Below are 21,997 nucleotides of genomic sequence, written 5' to 3' on the forward strand. Positions count from 1 at the left end.
TACTTGTACATTTGCCAAAACAGAATTTGTCCTTAGCGTGTAGCATCCCAACACCTAACTTATGGCGATCTGGAAAGAATTATCCCCTTAATCACCAATTGTGAGGAAAATTGAGCAAACTTTATGTATTAAAGCTGCTGCTGACGTAATGTCCTTCATCGTGATTGGGCCAAAGGTGGGACTGTAGGCAGAGCAGGCAGCCCTACTGGCTGTCGCACCATCTCTACCCTCTCCTCCAACTTCTGGGTCTCCTATACCAACTGGGAATGCCACGCCCAACGCCATTGATAGCCATTGATAGTGCAGTTCTGATTTTGGAGGCTTCTCAGTTCCGCTGTCCCCCAGCTGTAGACTCTGTAAGACACTCGCTGCCCTTGATGGATTAGGGTTCCTTCTGTGATATGAATAGCAGGTGACAAGATGGGTGTGTAAAGGTTAAGCAAGACATTACTGCCCAACAGGGAGTGCATCTCTGGGCCGCTTCCCCAATACTGGATCACTTAGTTAAGGGAGTGCCAGCAAAAGCCCAGATAGACATCTGACTCGTCATGGGGGAAGGCATGGAGTTAGCAGGGGGAATGCAAACCTTGCCGTTACTGTTTGGTATGATCATGAAATGCAAAGAGACAAGAAGAGCCGCCTTACAAGTATATCTTGGCATAGCAGTTCATGGTCATCGCAGTAGTTGGGAAGTGGGACCAGGGCTGGACAGACTTTTATGATCTGTGTCCCAGAGTTGGCAGGGAGAGATAGAGATTAAGTAACCAGTGTTTAGTCATGAAGTGCCAAATTGAACTCTGGCCTCCTTGTTGGGCAGACTGGACGGACTGTGCAGGTTACTTTTATCTGCCGACATTTACTATGTTACGATGTATCTTGGATCCCCCCCAAAATGTATTAAAATTTTTTTAAAAAGTGACTGATGAGACTTTGGCATGAGGGGCCTGTTGTCATGGCAGAGTGAGAACTGGTGTTTGAAATGTGTATTTCAGTGAGTGTAATGGTGCCTCTATTCCATTATAGAAAACTTGTGTAAACCTGCATTAGCGTGTCCATTCAACATACACGTGCTCCTCCCATCCTTCGCACAAGTGTATACCCCCATGCACCCCACACTATAGCATGGAGTGCACTTTTGCATATAATGCTGCTTTCTGTGCACTTATGTATACATGAACCCGTTAAAGACTTTACCTTTAATTCCTTTCTCTTATGAAAGCGATTTCTGAGGGACTGATTTTGTCTTTGGGCGTTTTTTATCAATTCATTTGGATAGTTTTAAATGTAATAAACTGCCATGCCATACCATCCTGCAGCCTGACATTAGGGGATTTTCTTTATTTCTCTCCTTCAGGAGTGCTGAAGTACGAAGACCTGATCCCAAGATTGGTGAGTACAATCAGGGGCTGAGACGCTTTCAGTGACGTGTCTGGGCTCTGCAGCTCTTGAAATATTTTAACAGGGAGCTTCTGAGAGCCTGCTCCACCCTCCACATCGCTGTGGCAGTATAGCTGAGAAGTGAATGCCAAGTCTCTATTTACATTGAAGTCATGAACCAAGATTGAAGGTTGTAGGGAGGGGGGAGGATCTCAGTACTGGCATAGCAAAACAGGGAGTGTTGCCGGGCAGGAGTGAGGTACACTGGCAGAGCTGTGTGTGCGGATTTTAGTTTTTGAATTGCAGGGCATGAGTGAGGTGCGTTAGCAAAGCTGTGTGGGAGCAGGGGGGCAATGGTACTGAAATAGGGGCTGCTGTAGGACAACAGTGGGTGAGGGAGTGAGGTGCAGTAGCAGAACTGTGTGTATGGTTTTAGTTCTGGAATGAACTGCAGGGCATGAGTGAGGTGCCGTGGCAGTAATATGTAGAATCCTAGCAGTGGGTCCGGCAGGGCAGGAGTGAGGTACACTGCCAGAGCTGTTGTGGGGTCTCTCAGTACTGGCATAGTGGGGGTGTTGCAGTGCAGGATTGAGATGCATTCGTAGAGCTGTATATAGGGGTCTCGGTACTTGATTAACAGGCAGAGGCAGAAAACAGGCGTGATGCGCATTTGCAGAATTATGTGTGGGGGTCTCATTACTGGACTAAAAGGCAGACAGACAAAATGGGGGTGATGTACATTGGTAGAGCTGCATAGGTTTCAGAACTGGCAGGGGGTATTACAGGGCACGGACTCATCTGTATGTTTTTAACCTCTGTTCCACTGGCAGGTTTCAGAGGCCAAGATGCAACATGGAACAGGAACTCTGCATCCACTCTTCAATTATCCAGTCACCGAGGGTGTTTTAGATACTGTAGGCACACAGACTGCTGAGGAGCAGAAGATGCCAGCATGGCCAGCAGCCTTGGAAGCTGAACCTGCAGGTCTGCAGAGAGCAGAGAGTGGTGAACAAAATGCCCAACTTCAAACCACTCTTTCTACTGCCGAGACATGGGGCAGAGTCACCGATCCACACATACCACAAGGGGTAACCGCCACAAGCATGCCTGTGTTCCTGGAGAAGAAACATTACCCAGAGAGCAGGGAGCTCAACTTGAAGCCAGGTCACCCTCACTCACACTCTGCAGAGGAGTACGGATACATAATCACAGAGGATAAGTGAGAATCTTAAACAGTTTCTTAAGACAAATGGGGGTAGAGAAGACACAAAGAAGTGAGAGAGAGAGAGATTGAGAGGGGTGCAAAGGCAAGAGAAGCCATGCTACGACCAGGGAGAAAGCCGAGTTTGGAGAACACTGAACTTAAAGATTCAAGCGCCAAACTCCAGAGGCGAAGGCTGAACTTTGGAGACTGAGGAAAGGAAGCTGAGCTTAGGGAGTTGGGACCAGGTCAGGTGAAAGGACCAATCTTCGTGATAGGGAGGGAAGCCAGGGGAGGAGGCTGAGCTTGGAGTGGAAGATTGGGCCAAGAGGAGGAGACTGAGCTTGAGGTGGTGACAGTGCTGGGGCTGCTTGTTAATAGTGATCACACTGTGACTGAATTTGTCATAATCACTGGAATAAGGGCACTAAAAAAAAAAAAAACCAAGCACTGAAGGATATAAGGAGACTATGATAAAAATGAGGAAATTAGTTAGGAAACAGAAAAAAGGAACAGTTCAATTGCCAGTATCAAAAGCTTGCAAGATGCATGGGCATTATTAAAAATACCATTTTGGAAGCCCAGATTAAAAAAATATATTCTGTACGTTAAAAAATGCTGAAAGGAGACCAAATGATTTGTCATAATTCGTAGTTCACAGTTATTCGTTATACCACAAAATCTACCAAAAATCAAAGCAGTTTAATGGTGAAGTGAAAGAGGCAGGAAAAGCCCAATGGTATCTGTTCAAAAATGGAAAACAGCCTCAAATAAGGAAACTAAGGTTGAACACAAAAACATTGGCAAGTCCTGTTTAAAACAGTAATAAGAGAGGCCAAGAAAGACTATGAAAAGCAGATTACTGTGCAGGCAAAAATGAATGCTGAGAATGTTCTCAAATTATGTTTGAAGCAAAAAGTTCATAGGGAAGTCAGTTGGACTGTTGGATGACTAAGGGGCAAAAAAAAAAAGTGCTCAGGGAGGATAAGGTAATAACAGCCAGAATAAATGATTTCTATGCCTTGGCCTTTACAGAGGAGGATTTGGGTATTATACCCACAGTGGAAATCTTCTTTGGCTGACTGTGATGATTTGGAGCACTTAAAACAACTAAAAATATAAACCAAAATGAAAAAACAACGGAAAAAAACCCCACAATCAGATGAGAACTCAAAAGATGAAATTGCTAACCTCTTATTACTTATGTAATTTATTTCCACTTGATACACCACCATATGGCCTGGACAAGGCTTCAGTGTGGTTCACAAAATTAAAATAAGTGGGGGGAGGGGGGAATTAAGGAGGGGAGATAAAGAAAGATGAAAGACAGAGGAATTGGTTAGCAGTGAGTCAAAGGACTGAGTAAAAAGGTGAGATTTGAGTAGTTTCTTGAAAGCAGAAAGGGTGGGTTGGTCATTCCATAATCTATCGTTTAAAGCTGCTACTGTACCCTCTCTGTGCGGTGTGGTGGAGGGTGGGCAAGATCCTTGGGGTTAGCTCTCGAGTTTCTCCATTGTTGCCTAGCTGTGGAAATGGAGAGTTTGCTCTGGGACTGTCCCCCTTTACATTTGCTTGGTGGACGCAAAGGGGGGGGGGTGTATATGTCTCATGTGGTCACAGATGAGGGTAAGCTTAAACCTTTCCAGAGCTTTGTAGGGATTTTGGCTTGGCTCAATGTGATCTTTTTCAGTATTTGCAGTTGCAGCATTATGTCGCTTCCCTGCCATGGGTTTCCTTGACCTAACTTATTGGTTGGTTGCACAACAGTTGGTTTCCCCTTAATGTTGTTATAAATTTTTCTAAGACAAACTGCAAGACATTGACTATGATTCATGTGCTATGCAGTGGTCTCGAGATGCAGTGGGCTCATGGGAGTTGCAATATACATTTGTGCTACATATGTATATTTCTCCTCATCGAGCATGCCGAGCTACCCTTCGCCAGGGTGAAAACTGCTTAAAATGCTTACTTCCTAGAGCTACATTGGGTCACATGTTTTGGACCTGTCCCAAGATTCTCTCTTTTTGGCGCTGTATCAGTAATCACATTTTGCACATGTGGCGTTGAACTTGGATCCTTACTCATTGGATCCTTACTCATTTATGCTGTTCGACAAGATTTCCTATGAGTGCCTGGCTCGAAAAGGCTATTTGGCTTTTGTAAAGTGAACCATCCTGCTGGGCAAGAAGTGCATTTTAAAATGTTGGTTAACGTCCATAACTGAGAACAGGAGGATGGCCAATGCAGTGCCAAACTTTAAAAAGAACTCGGGTGATCTCGGAAGCTATTTCTGTAAGCCTAATGTTCATTCCAGTCAAAGTGGTGAAGTGATTCTAAAAACCAAAATTACAGATCACAATATAGGAAGACATAGCTTAACAGGAATGAGCCAGGTACAGGTAGGTCTTGCCTTACCAATGTTTTAGATTTTTTTTTGAAGGTGTAAGCAAATGTGGGTAAAGGTGAGCCAGTTGCCATATGATGGTGTATTTGAATTTTTAGAAAGTGTTTGACAAAGTCCCTCATGAAAGATGGCAGAGAAAATTAAGAAGTCCTGGGATTGGAGGCAATGACTTAATGTAGATTGAAAACAGAGAGCAGGGTTTAAATATTGCATTTGCTCAATAGAGAAGTCTTGTAACTTTTTAAACTTATAATTTTATTGAAGTTTATAAACTTAAACCTCAGTATACCCATAAATGCACACAGACAGAAATTTCAAATGCAAATGAAAAGCAAAATAGAAAGGATTTTGGCAAAAGAAAGAGACCAAATAAGTAAGAGATGAACCAAGAATTTCAAAACAAGAACCAAAAACCAAGCGACAAAAGCTCGAGGTGATTCAGGGCCACTTTTCTCCAGCCACCCAAAATGAAATGAGAATAGAACTCCGTATACAACTTAGTTACTTCTGTCAGCCAACTTAAACTCCAACCTTTAAAAAAATGAAATGCACTAACTGTAAAGGGTCCTCAAAATGTATTCCTTCTCATGCAAAACAGCGTTGCATTTAGCAAAAATGATGCTCTGGGTCTAGAAAGACCTGGTTTCAATGCTAAGAAATCCTCCTTCATCATTTCTGCTGCTTTTCAAACATCGGGATGTAATCAAACTTTACAGCCCATAATATCTTAGAACTATTCTGTTAACGTCTTTATCAGATTCTAAAACAAACATAGCCAACACAATACAATACAATTTATTGTTACAGTCTGCAATAAGTTCTATGTGGATTACAGATTAAAGAAATCCAGACAATTCCTGGAGAGGAACAAAAACAATTCTAATACCAGACACCATGATTAACGTAACAAAAACTCCCTAAACTAAAATGTTTTAAAAACTTTCTAAATAAACAATAACTAGTCATGATTCTTATCTGGATTGGTCTTAATATGAGCAGCTAAGAATGGTGTTAGGGAGAGAGTCCATTCATGTGCAGCCGTCTCCTGGTCATAAAGGCAGCCTGGCAATAAGTGGGATTTTTTTTTCTCTGGAAATATCACGAGTCCACCAAATAGTTCTTAAAAAGTTCTACACCTGACATCAAATTCTGATTTTTAAAAATTTGCCACTCTAAGATTCCTAGAGCAAAGAGAATTTTAAATAGTTTCCACCTGTTTAGACTTAGATTGAGATTAATAATAGAAACTTCAAATCTTTAAATGCCAGATTGCACTCTGGCTACACTCACACACATTTACACTCAACTATGGGAAAAGCACTGGCCTTCTACTTTCACGCTTCAGTTCTCTTCTCCTAACTTAACCCATCACCGTAGCTGGCAATCCACTTTCCATGGTTTCAACAGTTAGGGTTCTAGGTGTTAGGCTTGATGAGAGAATGACTTTTCGCCCCAACATCTCTCAGACTATTCATCATTGGGGGTTTTTTTAAACCATGGATGTTTTACTCAATTCACCGACTATTTACCCCTGCAGTGTTTTGGGTCTTTGTCCACTCACTAGCCCTCTCAGGGTTGGACTATTGCAATGCCCTGCTTCAGGGCCTTTCCCAGATAGTTCAGAACTCAGCTATATGCCTTCTCACGGGTGCTGCATGTTACAATCCTATTTTTGTTTTGTTACATTTGTACCCTGTGCTTTCCCACTCATGGCAGGCTAAATGCGACTTACATGGGGTAATGGAGGGTTAAGTGACTTGCCCAGAGTCACAAGGAGCTGCCTGTGCCTGAAGTGGGAATCAAACTCAGTTCCTCAGTTCCCCAGGACCAAAGTCCACCACCCTAACCACTAGGCCACTCCTCCACGCCTCTCCTTTGGTTGCAGTGCCATATTGGATCTCTTACAAGTTGCTCCTTCTGGTTCATAAAATCTACCATTCAGGCCACCCATCCTATCTATCACTATACCTTGGGTTCTTTGTTCCTCTCAGGATAGTTTACTCCAGATCCCTTCCCTTCGTTGGGTTTGCCTCACCTCTGTTCATAAATGCATGTTTAGTATCATGAGCCCACAGCTCTGGAATGCAGCTCCCTTAGCCCTGTGGCTGGAGACGTCCGTGCCTATTTTCAAGGCCCATTTGTTCGTTACCGCCTTTGGCTCCAACTGTACTTCATCTCCTGCTGATTTCACTGTTACCACCAGATGACGCTGTTCTCTACTATGTACATTACTTTTTTGGCAATTTATTGGTATTCTTTTCCTTTTCTTTGTTCTATCCCTGCCTCTTTCCTACTTTGGAGTTCTTTTCTGCTCTTATTAAACCGTTCTGATGGTTCATCCTTTTACCGGTATATCAAGCTAATTAATAAACGTAATAAACTTGAAAATTATCTTGTAATGCATTGAAATTTTCATCTCAGTGTGCCAGTGCTACCATAAGAAGGAAATTGATTTTTATCAATTATTTGAAAGGAATGGAGAGCCAATCTGACAATATAATTATTCATTTATTCATTCATTTATTTATTATATTTTCTATTATGCCTTTGTTTAGGTCCACGTTACTACTGCCTCATGAATATTATGTACTGTTCTGGTCATCCCATCTCAAAAAGGATATAGCAAAACTGGAGAAGATTTTGAGAAGAGCAGCTATAATGATAAAGGGAAAAGACAATTGAGACAGATGTGGTAGACATTTATAAAATCACAAGTTGGGGTGAAATGGTTAAATAGGGAACAGTTATTTAACCTTTCTAACAACAGTAAAACACGAGATCACTCGATGAAACTAATAGCCAGCTGATTGAAAACAAAGTGGTGAAAGCGGTTAGCTTGGCAGAGTTTAAAAAGGGGTTAGACGGTTTCCTAAAGGACAAGTCCATAGACCACTACTAAATGGACTTGGGAAAAAATCCACAATTCCGGGAATACATGTATAGAATGTTTGTACGTTTGGGAAGCTTGCCAGGTGCCCTTGGCCTGGATTGGCCGCTGTCGTGGACAGGATGCTGGGCTCGATGGACCCTTGGTCTTTTCCCAGTGTGGCATTACTTATGTACTTAAGTGTAAAAAGTGTTTTGTTTTCATGCAGTGCATAATAAGCTGTGGAACTTGTTGCCAGAGGAAGTGGCCAAAGCAACTTAAAAAAGGTTTAGACAAGTTCCTGGAGGAAAATGCCATAAAACATTACTAGCCAGATAGACTTGGAAGAACCATCATTTCTGGAATTGAGCAATTAGCAATAGATGTACATTTTGGATCTGCTGGAAGCTTGGCCAATGTTGAAAGCAGGATGTTGAGCTCAGTGGACCTTGGTTTGATTCAGCCTGACTTTTCTTATGTGGGGGCTAGGCTCAGGGGAGGATGTTGAGCTTGGGTTGCATGAGCCAAGCTCAGGGGAAGAGTCTGAGCTTCTTGAGAAGGTTCAGGTGAAGGGAGGAGAACTAGACAAGGGGAGGAGGCCTGGGGAAGGAGTTTCACTTATGGTTCAAAGGTCATGCCTAGGATAGAAGGCTTGGCTTATGGGATGGTTGGGGGAGGGGGAGAGAACAGGCCCAAGGGAGAAGGCTCAGCTTCTGGGTAGAGGGGGCCAGGCCCAGTGGAGAATAGTGTGAGATATAAGGGTTGAGCTCAGGGCAGGAGGCTGAGCTTCTCTCAGAAGAGGGGGAAGCAGGTCCAGGGAATGAGGCCAGATTGAGTGTAGGGAGCAGAAGGAGGAGACCTAGCTTGTTGGAAGAAGGAGGTGGACCTTATGAGGGGATGAGAAGGCTGAAGTTCTGATACAGGAGCAAGATTTAGTAACGGGTTTATTTTGGGGTTCAGAGGCAAGGCCTAAATGAAGAGGCAGAGCTTTGACTGGGTTTGGGTTTAGCACATAGCTTTCTAATAGTAGCTCAGGCAAGTTACATTCAAGTACTAATACACTAGTTCTGGTGCTAGATATCCCTTTCTCTCCCTTTTAGGCCTCTGAGCTTAGCATCTGGTGTTCGGCTGCTGGAGGTCCTGGCTGAACGGATCCACCTTTCCACTGACAGTTTCATTAACATCAGGTGAGGATCGTATAGTGACTCTCCTGCACAGAGCAAGTGTCCTCTGTCACTGCACCACACTGCCCTCCTTCAGAAAATTGAAGCGCACTTTTCTAAAACCCGCTCAGTCCATTTTTTGTCAGTTTTGAGTTATCTGATTAATTTCGTTCATCAAGGCAAGACTCATTTACTGTAGCTTACCCCTGTACCAAAACTCGCTAAGTCATGGTATTTAATGACTTTGTATTGAATACTCTCTGCAAATCTCACACAGTCCAAAAGTCACAGTTGTTCTCAAAGCTGCTGCTGATAGGCTGAGTGACTTTTGGAAAAATGCTCTGCAGTTATCCCCTCACTGCACCACACTGCCCTTTTGCACACTGCACGTATTCCCAGGCTGCCCTCTTGCACAAGGAGGGGACAATTTTGAAACATTCCAGGGAGGTGATTTTAACACAGGTATCTGCAAAGGAAATCCCTACAAGTAATTCCCTTACTGTAAAGGGCATAGATAAACCTAGCTGCGGGGCACAGTCTGTGTACTTTTCAAATTTGTTGTGTGATTTTCCTTCCATGACCTAAACATGTAATGTCAGTCAAACTATTTTATCCAGCTAAATTACTACTACTACTATTTAGCATTTTTATAGCGCTACAAAGCGTACGCAGCTATTTGCATAGACAGCTTCGAAAGTAGTTCTCTCCATGACACAGTGCACTGCATCACACAAGAAGACACAAAGCTTTACCACACTATATCACACTGCTCATCACTTGGCAAAAATCAGCACACTGCTGTTCTCTGCTGCATATAGAAAGGCTCTCAAGACTGCACCATCCTGCCTTTCTGGATCAAAGAACCTTCACCAAGTGATGCCTTTCTTCACCATCTACTGCCCTCTTGTGATGTTTAGTTTTAGTGGCTGAGCTGAATGTGGTTAGATGCAGGCGGAGTCTTGAAGGTAAATTGGCAAGCAGAGAGCAGTGTTTGAAGCTAACAATGATAAGATGAGCGAGCAAACACAACATCATATCTAGAAAGGGTCAAAAGTGAGGATACCATCTCGAGGAAAAGCAGATGAATGCTGGAAAGGATAGATGCAAAAAACAGTCAAGTAAAGACAAAGATCCAGGAATAACGTCCCAAGAACTAGGAGCTGGATGATCACAATAGACCTAAGTGGGTATGTCATACCAGTAGAATCAGGTGCTGGAGAGGAGTTGTCTACCAACCAGTTGGGGCGATTTACTGTAGTCTGGGAGATTACTGGTGAGCCTGCTGGAAACTTTGCTGCGTAAAATATCCATTTGAGAATATGTGGGCTCCTAAGGCTTGGAGTTGGTTTCTGACGATGTGCCCAGTGGAAGTATGAATGTTATCTAGTGGTTCTCGCATTTGCTTTTCCATTCCATGCATTTCCTAGTTTACATGGTAATGAAAACAATCTTGGATTATTCCAGAATCTATTCTCCCCTACCCCTGGATCATCATATGAAGTGGAGGTGAGGTTTCGCAGTCCAAGAACAGGCTTCAGCAGAGATATATAGAAGATGGAATGGACTTGAAAAAACATTGATATTTAAAATGTGAAAGTCACGGGAAGGCTTATCGCAAATGGCTCCATAAACACTTGACTTGTAGTTACTTGATTCTAGGTTTCATGTTAGGAGTAACCACCCAAGAAAAAGATAGATCTCTGTGTCATTGTGGACAATATACTAAAATCTTCTGCCCAGTGTGCGGCAGTGGGCATGAAAGCAAACAGAATTCTAGGAATTATTAGGAAAGTGATAGAAAATAAGACAAATATTATTATAATGTCTTTGTATCACTCCATGGTGCGACCTCACCTTGAGTATTGTGGGCTCTTCTCATCGCCATATCTCAAAAAAGATAAAGCGGGATTAGAAAAAGTTCAAAGAAAGGCAAACAAAATGATTATGGGGATGGAACTCCTCTTATATGAAAGTCTTGAGAGGTTAGGGCTCTTGAGCTTGGAAAAAAGATGGCTGAGGGGAGATATAATAGAGATCTACAAAATCTTGAGTGGACTACACAGGTAAATATGAATCGATATTTTACTCTTTCAAAAAGTATAAAGATTAGGGGACACTCAATGAAGTTACATGGTAATACTTTGAATAGAAGGAAATATATTACAAATTGTAAATGTAGATGTTTATCAGTGTATAACTAAGTGAAGTTGGTTTCCATGGAATCACTGGGGGGAGCATGTGGGTTGTCTCTGGGTGGAAAGGAAACCCAGCCCAAGGGGGACTGTATCATGCCATAAGTGGCAGAGAGAAATGGTTTTGGTTTATGATTGACAGTGAAGGTGGCGTTTGAAGGTAATAAAAGTTTCTATTGGTGTAAGTACATGGTCTGTGGTTGACTTCACCCCTGTCAGGACTCGAAGAGAGAGGGTCTCCTGGAAACTAAGGCTGAAATAAAGAGGAGTTCCTAACGCTAAAAGCAGTAACTGTGATGGTGAAAGAGCTCCAGGTGAGTAAGGGGAACCCAGCCTGGCAACAAGAGTTGGAGCAAGGGAAGCGTGTTCAAGGCCACTGTGTAACCCTGAGAGGTGCATCACTGCAAGGAGGACAGAAAGGAGGTCTGATCCTGAGGGAAACAGAAGTTGATCAGATATATCAGGAGCAGCCTTGGATTATAAAGCCCAATTGGACAGGAGGCATGCATATTTTGTATATATCTTGAGTTCCATCTGAAGATGTTGAAATAGTGGATAAGACTGTATCAAATGATCTTGGCTTGATTCGTATGAAAACCTCTTAAACCAAATGCTGACTGAACATAAACAGTTTGAAGTTAGGATTTACTGCCATTGCAGAGTTCAGTAAGTTTTGCATAAAATTACAAATTCCTTGGTGTGCTGAATTTTACTTTGAGAGAGAAAGAATAAAGACATGGCTTTTGGACTAGTAGAGGATATTCAGAAATAAGCCCAACTTAACATCTGGATCTTCATCTGGCCTCGGCTTGCACCCAAGCTTAAATCAGAAGGATTGGATGAGGTGTGAGGAAAGAGACTTATGATTTATGGCCCAGGTCTGAGTGAGAGGATGGGTGGAGACAAAATCCGGGTTACAAGTGTTTCCGTATTACAGGTATTATTGTTGGGTAACTTTTCCGATGGAATCAAATGTGTACATTTGTGTTACTTAAGAGTTGATATTGCACAAAAGACACAAAAACTGGGTGGAGGATAGAAGGGGAGGGATGAAAGTGTACTAGGGGCAATGATGTTTCCCAAGTGTTTCTCCAATACCTATTTTAAATTATTTTGCATCGGGGATCTTTTATTAGTACCCAAGGGGCTGCCTGTGTATCAGCAGAAAACCAAGGCACTGGCAGAGTCTCTTCCATCCATGAATGGTGAGGCTGTGAAATAGATCTTGGGTTTTTTCATTGTTCCTCCATTGAGGCATCTCTCATCTAATGCCACCACTTGCATCTCTGACAGAAAAGAACCTCTTTGATGCTCTTGGAACTGCTCTCATTTCTCATATATCCAGGCCCAGAACATGTCGTTCGCCATTGGTGGTATTGTATATCAATGACGAGCAACTTAGATTTGCCCCTGTGCATTCTACATCCAGAAACTCTTCCCAGTGGGAAACGATTACAGTATTTAGCACTTCTGTTGAATAAGGGTGACTTTTGAAGACTGGAGAACACATGTTTCCCAGTGCAAGGTTTTACAGACCACAAAGATGTGGAGTATTTAAGAACAACATGACACATTAATCCCACAGAGATCCAGTGCTCTTAGGTTCCCTAGGAATTGTTAGGAGCTGGGTTGGTGCAGGGAGAGGAGCCCTGAAAGCAACACTGGAGCTCGATCTCAGGCTGCAGATTAGAAGTAAAGTTGGAGTGGTCTGAGCTGAAACTGAAGCTTAGAGCTGAGGCTGGTATCAAAACTTGAATTTGGAATGGAAACTGGAACTAATAGCCACAATAATCCACCCGACAATCCACTCAATTAAGATAACTCATCTACTATAGCTACCTAAATCACTCCTCTCCTTCTTCTTTTACCCTCATTTAACCTCTACACAACATTAATTGTATATGTCACCTTGCAATGACAATGTTAACAAAACTATGTAAGCCACATTGAGCCTGCAAATAGGTGGGATAATGTGGGATACAAATGCAATAAATAAAATAAATAAAAACTTGAAGCAAGAGCAGGATTTGGAGGCTGCTGCTCCTTGTGATCTTGGACAAGTCACTTAACCCTCCATTGCCTCAGGTACAAACCAAGATTGTGAGCCCTCCTGGGACAGAGAAATATCCAACGTACCTCAATGTAACTCACCTTGAGCTACTACTGAAAAAGGTGTCAGCAAAATCTAAATAATAAAATGAAGCTACAAAATAGTACATTTAAAACGAATCAGAGAAAATATTTCTTCACTCAATGTGTAATTAAACTCTGGAATTTTGGAATTTGTTGCGTGTAGGCGAGTCTCGGTCTGAGTGCAGTGTTGTGTAATGGGCTGGATGGAAGTGCGTGTAGGCGAGTCTTGGTCTGAGTGCAGTGTTGTGTAATGGGCTGGATGGAAGTACGTGTAGGCGAGTCTCAGTCTGAGTGCAGTGTTGTGTAATTGGCTGGATGGAAGTACGTGTAGGCGAGTCTCAGTCTGAGTGCAGTGTTGTGTAATGGGCTGGATGGAAGTACGTGTAGGCGAGTCTCGGTCTGAATGCAGTGTTGTGTAATGGGCTGGATGGAAGTGGGTGTAGGCGAGTCTCGGTCTGAGTGCAGTGTTGTGTAATGGGCTGGATGGAAGTGCGTGTCGATGAGTCTCAGTCTGAGTGCAGTGCTGCAAGCTGGATGAAAGTGCATGTAGGGGGGTCTTGGTCTGAGTGCAGTGTTGTGTAATGGGCTGGATGGAAGTACGTGTAGGCGAGTCTCAGTCTGAGTGCAGTGTTGTGTAATGGGCTAGATGGAAGTGCGTGTAAGCGAGTCTTGTTCTGAGTGCAGTGTTGTGTAATGGGCTGGATGGAAGTGCATGTAAGCAAGTCTTGTTGTTAATGCAGTGCTATGGGTTACCAATTGCCTGTGAATGGTCTCCTGAGTACAGTAGTGTGTACAGCTGGATTTATGAATGCTTCGCACAACTGTGGACATCCCACAATCTGTACCTTACATCTGTCTGTCTCTGTCCATACAGCATTGTTGGATCTGCTCTAACCTTCCGGATTCGACCGAACGATCAGAACCTGTCTCTGACGGATGTGGCCAATCAGGCAGGTGTGTGTGGATGAGGCGAGAGATGTTCAACACTGTGACCAGAAATGAGCCCTTCTGTTTCTAAGCAAACTGTTTGTTTAATTATTTTTCCAAGTTATCTCAGTATTTATATTGGGCTGTTCTTGGAGCACTTAATAAGGGGGCGTAGTTCAGGGAGGTTCTTTGTGAAATAAAAAACAATAGTGAGGGGAAAACCTCAAAAAAGCTTTAACATTATTGAGCCAGAAAACACTGCGATCATGACTGACAGAATTATAGGAGTTTCCATTCCCATACATAAGAAGCTTGACGCATGAAAAACAGGTATTGTGGTAGAGGAGAAAAAGCACCAGAACAGCAATAGAAATGTTTCTACCAAGTAGCTAGATGTGGAGAAGCCAGGGCTCAAAATCCGCTTCTCTCACTGATACCTCTTGTGGTCTCAGACAACTGAACATCCCCCTCCATTGCTTCGGATACAACTTTGTAAAGACCTCCAGGGACAAGGAAGTAGCTAATGAGCCTGAAATGTGAGTTAATTTGAGCTCGTATTTGGAAAGTTGAGTAATTACAGTATGTTGGAAAAGTCTTCACACCCTCATATGTTTTTCACATTCTGCTTTCTAAAAAACACAGTCCAGAATGCATGAAAGTATGAGTTCATTTCACTAATCTTCCCAACATACTCTACACTTTCGATATGAAAGAGCAATTATAGAAATATTCTTAAAGTAATTAACAATATAAAGCCAAAATGTCTTGGCATTATAAGTCTTCTCATCTGTTGACTCAGTCTTTGGTGGAGTTCCCTTTGCAGAAAAAACAACCATAAGTCATTTAGGATAAGCATCTCCCAACTTTGCACAAGAAGATGGTTTATTGTTTGCCGTTCTGGGTAAATTACTTTAAAGTCTCTCAGGTTTGCTGGGATTGCCTGTGACCTGCAGTTGTCAAGTCTTGCCATGTGGTTTCTATTAGATTCAAGTCTGGCCTTTGGTCACTTGAGGGTGTTCACTTTCTTCTTGCTGAGTCACTCCGTTGTTACATTGACTTTGTGCATAGGATCATTGTCCTGCTGAAAGGAAAATCTTCTCCCCAGTCCCAAGTCTGTGGCACATTGGAATAGGTTTCCCTCTTGCACTTTTACCATGTGTCTTCTTTCCCTCAATCTTCACAAGCTTCCTGGTCTCTGCTGTGGCAGACCATCCCCCAAGATAATGCCAGTGCAATGCTTTGTTATAGGGATGGTGTTAGCATGGTGATTATCGCTTTCCATTGAATCCAAATTTCACTTAGTGCCATCTACATCCCCTTTCATTCTTCCTTAGCCGAAATCTCAGCAGTAATTCAGCTTAGTTTCGTCATCATGGACAATTGGGCAAGCACATTCAAGTTTAAACTTAATCAGGGAAAAACGCAGTGCCTCATCCTCTCTTCCCAGTTCAAGAAGTCTATTCTGGGCACGATTACTGCTCAGAACGTCACCATTCCTGTCGCAGCCAGTTTGAAGCTCCTTGGGATCATTCTGGATCCCCATTTGACTCTTGAGCTTCAAGTCATGTCTCTTATGAAGCGCATGTTCCTTTCCATGAGGTCCCTTAAGCGTATCAAGCAGTTCCTGCCATTTGACCTATTCAGGACACTTATCCATTCCCTCGTCTTGAGCCACTTCGATTATTGCAATGGAATGTACACCGGCTGCAAAGAACATGCCCTCAAGAAGCGCAGAACATGGCGGCAAGGCTACTATTTGGCAAATCGCGGTTTGAGGCAGCAAAACCCCTTCGTGAGAAACTTCACTGGCTACCGATCAAGGAATGTATTGTATTCAAAGTCTGTGCTCTTGCCCACAAGATTGTCTACGGGGATGCTCCAGCCTATATGTACAGCCTAATCGACCTCCCGCCCAGAAATTGCGTGAAGTCGTCCTGCACCTATCTCAATCTCCACTTTCCCAACTGCAGGAAATTAAGATACAAGTTGCTCTTTGCCTCGTCTTTTGGCTTCACTTGTCCCCATTACTGGAACGCTCTACCATCAAAGATAAGAGACATCCGATCACAGCCTGTTCACGAAATCCTTAAAGACCTACCTGTGAGATCGATCTTACTCCTCTACTGCTTGATCTTCTGCATCACCGTATTCCCCTCCCCCCTCTACTTTCTACCCTGATTTGCACTTGACTAATTGTGATGTACTTTTCCTTAGCATTGTAAGCCACATAGAGCCTGCCTTGGTGGGATTATGTGGGATATAAATGTTCACAATAAATAAATAAATGTATATGTCCAGTAATTTTGTCCTTTATAATAGTCTCTATCATTTTGCCCTACACTGATGTCAGGCTCACTGTTCTATAATTTCCTGGGTTACCTCTGGAACCTTTTTTAAAAAATTGGCATTAAGTTTGCCACCCTCCAACCTTGAATTTAAAGATAAAGTACTTATTTCCAACAATAGCTCTGCAAGTTCAATTTTTAGTTCCATCAATACTCTGGGATGTATACATCTGGTCCAGGCAATTTGCTACTCTTTAATTATCAAATTGCACCATTACATCCTCTGACTCATCAACATTGAATAGCATGGTATCTCCCCCACATCTTCAATGAAGACCAAAGCAAAGCCTGGAATAAGTACAGAGGATCCTTAACTGAGGAGGAGGGGGGAAGGGGGGTAAACCATGGGATAAGCATTGAGGCTGCTTCTTAGCTGTGGGAAGAGTGAGGGGTAAAGTCTATGATAAGCACGGAGGATCCTTAGCTGTGGAAGGGAGAGAGGGGTAAGTCTGGGATAAGCACAAAGGATCCTTAGCTGTGGGGGAGGGGGGTAAGGGGTGAAGTTTGGGATAAGCACAAAGGATCCTTAGCTGGGGGGGGGGGGGAGGGGTGGTCTGGGATAAGCACAGAGGATCCTTAGCTGTTGGGGGGGAGTGAGAGGTAATGTAGGGGATAAGCATAGAGGATCCTTAGCTTGGGGGGGGGGGGTGTGAGAGGTAAAGCCTGGGATAAGCACAAAGGACCCTTAGCTGTGGGGGAGGGGGTTAAGGGGTGAAGTTTGGGATAAGCACAAAGGATCCTTAGCTGGGGGGGAAGGGGTGAAGTCTGGGATAAGCACAGAGGATCCTTAGCTGTTGGGGGGGAGTGAGAGGTAATGTAGGGGATAAGCATAGAGGATCCTTAGCTTGGGGGGTGGAGTGTGAGAGGTAAAGCCTGGGATAAGCACAGAGGATCCTTAGCTGAGGAGGAGAGGGGAAGGTGGGTAAACCATGGGATAAGCATTGAGGCTGCTTCTTAGCTGTGGGAAGAGTGAGGGGTAAAGTCTATGATAAGCACGGAGGATCCTTAGATGTGGAAGGGAGAGAGGGGTAAGTCTGGGATAAGCACAACTGATCCTTAGCTGGGGGGAGGGGTGAAGTCTGGGATAAGCACAGAGGATCCTTAGCTGTTGGGGGGGAGTGAGAGGTAATGTAGGGGATAAGAGGATCTTTAGCTGGGGGGGGGGGGGAGTGTGAGAGGTAAAGCCTGGGATAAGCACAGAGGATCCTTAGCTGTGGGGGGGGGGGGGGAATGAGGGATAATGTAGGGGTTAAGAGGATCCTTAGCTGTGGAGGAAGGGTAAGGGGTGAAGTCTGGGATAAGCACAGATGATCTTTAGCTGTGGGGGTGGGGGAATGCAGAGTAAAGTCTGGGATAAGCACAGAGGATCCTTAGCTGTGGGGGGGGGGGGGGGGAGTGAGGGACAATGTAGGGGATAAGAGGATCCTTAGCTGTGGAGGAAGGGTAAGGGGTGAAGCCTGGGATAAGCACAGAGGATCCGTAGCTGTGGGGGGGGGGGGGGGGGGGGGGGAGTGAGGGATAATGTAGGGGATAAGAGGATCCTTAGCTGTGGAGGAAGGGTAAGGGGTGAAGTCTGGGATAAGCACAGAGGATCTTTAGCTGTGGGGGGGGAGTGCAGAGTAAAGTCTGGGATAAGCACAGAGGATCCTTAGCTGTGGGGGGGGGGGAGTGCAGGGTAAAGCATGGGATAAGCACAAAGGATCCATAGCTGTGAAGAAGTAAAGGGAAAGTATGGACAGGCCAGAGTCTCTGTTATTGTCCGTTGATCAACTACTTCGGATATCACATTCTCAGGGAGTCGGGAATGTTGCAGCTTGCCACTGCTCGGGCTCTTGGTCATTGTGAATGATGATGCTCCTTTGGGGTTTAGGGTGTCCTACTCCATGCTGTCTGCTCAGGTTACTGGGTAGGATACCCCTGCTTCCTGTTCACTCTTTGGATGTCCTATGACAGGTTACTAACGCATGGGGACTTTTTTTTTTTTTTTTTGTCCACAGCTGCAGTGAAAACTGATCTGGAAACCGAGACGGGATTAAAAATCATACAAACTGGAGTTGGACAGGTAAAAACTATTTACTTTGTTTTTCTTTGCGATTGAAACCTAGAAAGGATTTTGTCAACATGCATGAGCTTTGTCCTCACCTAGGATGTGCTATGAGTGACCTCTAAATGTACACGTGAATGGATCAGGTGGGCTACTGTTAAGACGGATTCTTTTACCGTTAACTTCAATTATTAGTAACTAGGTTTCATTGCATAAAATGGGACCTTTAGTAAAATAAATGTCTTAATGGTAGCTCAAGTTGATAATTACACTCTTAACAACATAAGTACATAAGTGTTGCCATAATGGGAAAGACCAAAGGTCCATCAAGCCCAGTATCCTGTTTCCAACAGTGGCCAACCCAGGTGGTTTTCCATTGCAGTGTGGGGAGGGGGCACATGTGTACTCATGGATTAATCCTTCTTGTTGCTTCCCTGGCAGAGGAATGACGCCAGACTGATTCCACATTCAGCCCATTTTGGGGACACATTCCGTTTCGTGCTGCTTACCTTCATTGCCGTGGCCTGTATCGCTGGGATTGTTATTGCTGCAACCATCATCTTCTGTCTGCGCCAACATGCCAAGCAGCGAGAGAAGGAGCGGCTAGCAGCACTGGTGCCCGAGGGGGCTGTCGACTCCAGCTTGGAGTATCAGGTATGGGGCAGAACAGAGCTAGATGGGATCCAGAGAAAAGATCATACTCTATTTCATTTAATTTAGCATCAGAGAATCAGGAGAAAATATGCAGAAAATTGAGGAGGAATTTAATGTTGTAAGACCAAGGGGTCCCTCTTCCTCTGGGACCATTACTTCACACTGAGAGACTTGTACTGTCCACGAGATACTATGGCCTGGAGGCCTTCTGATTTTGAATGGAATTTGTGGTCTGCCTGTCCTCTGTAGAGTACAGTGCAGAGGGCACTGGGTTATGGATGAATAGGTTTTCTGGTTCCTTTCCCCTGATCAACATACATAGATGGAGGTACTGGGTGACGAACGGGTTATGCGGTCTGTCTTTCTCAGTACACTTCAGGTTACTTGGAAGCACAGGGTTATGGATGGGGTATCTGATCTTACTTTCTCCTGTACAGCATGGGTTGCTGGAGGCAGGGGCGTATCTGGACTCCGGCGGTAGGGGGGGCCAGAGCCAGAGGGAGGGGGCACATTTTAGCCCCCCCCCCCCCGCCGCCACAGCCCCCCCCCCCCCGCCATTCTCAGAGCCCCCACCGCCACCAATGACTCTCTCCACCCCCTCCCACCGCCAACCCTCCCCCGCTGCTGTTGCTTACCTTTGCTGGCGGGGGGCCCCAACCCCCGCCAGCCAAGGTCCGCTTCCACCTGCCGCTGCCTTAAAAACTACTTCTTCAGCCGGCGGGGGACCCCAAACCCCCGCCAGCCGCCCCGAGGTATTTAAAATTCATCTTCGGCCTCCGTGGCCGTGCTGCTGTTGATAGGCGCTGTTGAATCCACTTCGGAGTCTGACGTCGCAGCACGTACAACATACAACGACGTCAGACTCCGAAGTGGATTCAACAGCGCCTATCAACAGCAGCACGGCCACGGAGGCCGAAGATGAATTTTAAACACCTCGGGGCGGCTGGCGGGGGTTTGGGGTCCCCCGCCGGCTGAAGCAGTAGTTTTTAAGGCAGCAGCAGGTGGAAGCGGACCTCAGCTGGCGGGGGTTGGGGTCCCCCGCCAGCAAAAGTAAGCAATGGCAGCGGGGGAGGGTTGATGGCGGTAGGGGGGTCCAGGGCAAAATCTGCGGGGGCCCAGGCCCCTGAGGCCCCACGCAGATACGCCCCTGGCTGGAGGCACAGGGTACTTGGTTTCTTTTTCTCCTGTACAGTGTTAGTTGCTGGAGGCACATTTTTATGGGGAGAGGGTATCTGGTCTCAGGATGATGACTCTGTTTATGCCCTTTCATTACTTCTTCACAGAAGCTCTGCAGGCAGCACATGGCTGCAAAGTCTCTCTTCAGTCGTGCGGAAGCTTCTACAGCGACAGCAGAGAATTCCCGCATCAGCAGCGTCTCCTCACAGTTCAGCGATCTACCCCAGGCCAGCCCCAGCTCCCACAGTAGCACCCCATCCTGGTGCGAGGAGCCAGTCCAGTCAAACATGGATATATCTACTGGTCACATGATCTTGGTGAGTTACAAGGATGAATCAAAGAAGCAAAGACACAATGAAAGGGGTGGTGCTATGAGTTGGAGAACTGGGTAAGGTAAGGAGGTATAGAGGAATGGGGATGGGGAGGAAGGAGGGTATAGATGGACGGAAGTAGAGCAGTTTCAAAGATTAGGGAGGAAAATGGGGGAATAGGAAGATGGAGGATGGGAAGGAATAGAGGTTTTAGTGTCAGCACATCAGAAACACATTGTATACATGTAGTGTATCAAAAACAGGAGCTATGAAACAGAATGAGACACTATTGTACAAAACGTAGAGTTTCAATTACCACAGATTATAACAGTGAGTAGATGCAGTGAAGCAACGATATCAACTGTGAGTAGAGACAGTGTAACACAGCCAGAAGCTGTTGACTAGCACATATTAATTTATAATGAGTGAGTAGATATAGAGGGGCATTTTCGATATGATGTCTGACTTTGGACATTTAGTGCTAAACGTCCCACATCTGAATAGCAAATGTAACCATTTTCGAAAAAGCAAAACGTCTATTTTTTTTTTTTCGAAAATACCATTTGTAATAAGGTTTTGTGCTCTGTGCGTTTCTTTTCAGGCCATTTTCGAAAAAAAACCCACACAACTGAAAAGCGTAGAAAATCAAGCCAATGGGATGTAGGAGGGGCCAGCATTTTTAGCAGACTGGTCCCCCAGACATCCCAGGAGAGCAATGGGGCACCCTAGGGGGCACTGCTGTGGACTTCATACAAATGCTCCCAGGTACATCTCACCGTTGCTCCCTTACTTTGTCTGATGAGCCCCCCCCCCCCCCAAAAAAAAAAACCCCACTACCCCCAACTGTACACCACTACAATATCCCTTATGGCTGAAGGGAACAACTATATGTGGGTGCAGTGGGTTTTTGGCCAGTTTTGGAGGGCTCATAGTTTTTACCACAAGTGTAACAGGTAGGGGGAGGTATGGGTCTGGGTCTACCTGTCTACAGTGCACTGCACCCACCACTAGACTACTCCAGGGACCTGCATGTTGCTGTAATGGACCTGAGTATAACATCTGAGGCTGTCATAGAGGCTGGTGAGTACTATTTTTATTCACATTTTTTGGTGTTGGGAGGGGATCTGTGACCACTGGAGGAGTAAAAGGGGGGGCCATCCCTGAATCCCTCCAGTGGTCATCTGGTCATTTAGGGCACCTTTTT

At 44.7% G+C, this 21,997-nt stretch overlaps 1 protein-coding gene across 1 annotated transcript in view; it reads left to right on the forward strand.

Annotated features, from left to right (window-relative positions):
- PTPRN (protein tyrosine phosphatase receptor type N) overlaps positions 1-21,997 on the forward strand; it is a 124,529-nt gene that overhangs the window by 45,690 nt on the left and 56,842 nt on the right. Inside the window, exons 9-15 of the mRNA XM_030210892.1 lie at positions 1,355-1,389; positions 2,208-2,596; positions 8,949-9,035; positions 14,211-14,290; positions 18,606-18,670; positions 19,094-19,306; positions 20,590-20,799. Coding sequence (XP_030066752.1) covers positions 1,355-1,389; positions 2,208-2,596; positions 8,949-9,035; positions 14,211-14,290; positions 18,606-18,670; positions 19,094-19,306; positions 20,590-20,799 — 1,079 coding nt within the window. The remainder of the gene's footprint in view (positions 1-1,354; positions 1,390-2,207; positions 2,597-8,948; positions 9,036-14,210; positions 14,291-18,605; positions 18,671-19,093; positions 19,307-20,589; positions 20,800-21,997) is intronic.

Source organism: Microcaecilia unicolor, chromosome 7 (assembly GCF_901765095.1).
Source record: "Microcaecilia unicolor chromosome 7, aMicUni1.1, whole genome shotgun sequence".
Classification (NCBI taxonomy): Eukaryota; Metazoa; Chordata; class Amphibia; order Gymnophiona; family Siphonopidae; genus Microcaecilia; species Microcaecilia unicolor.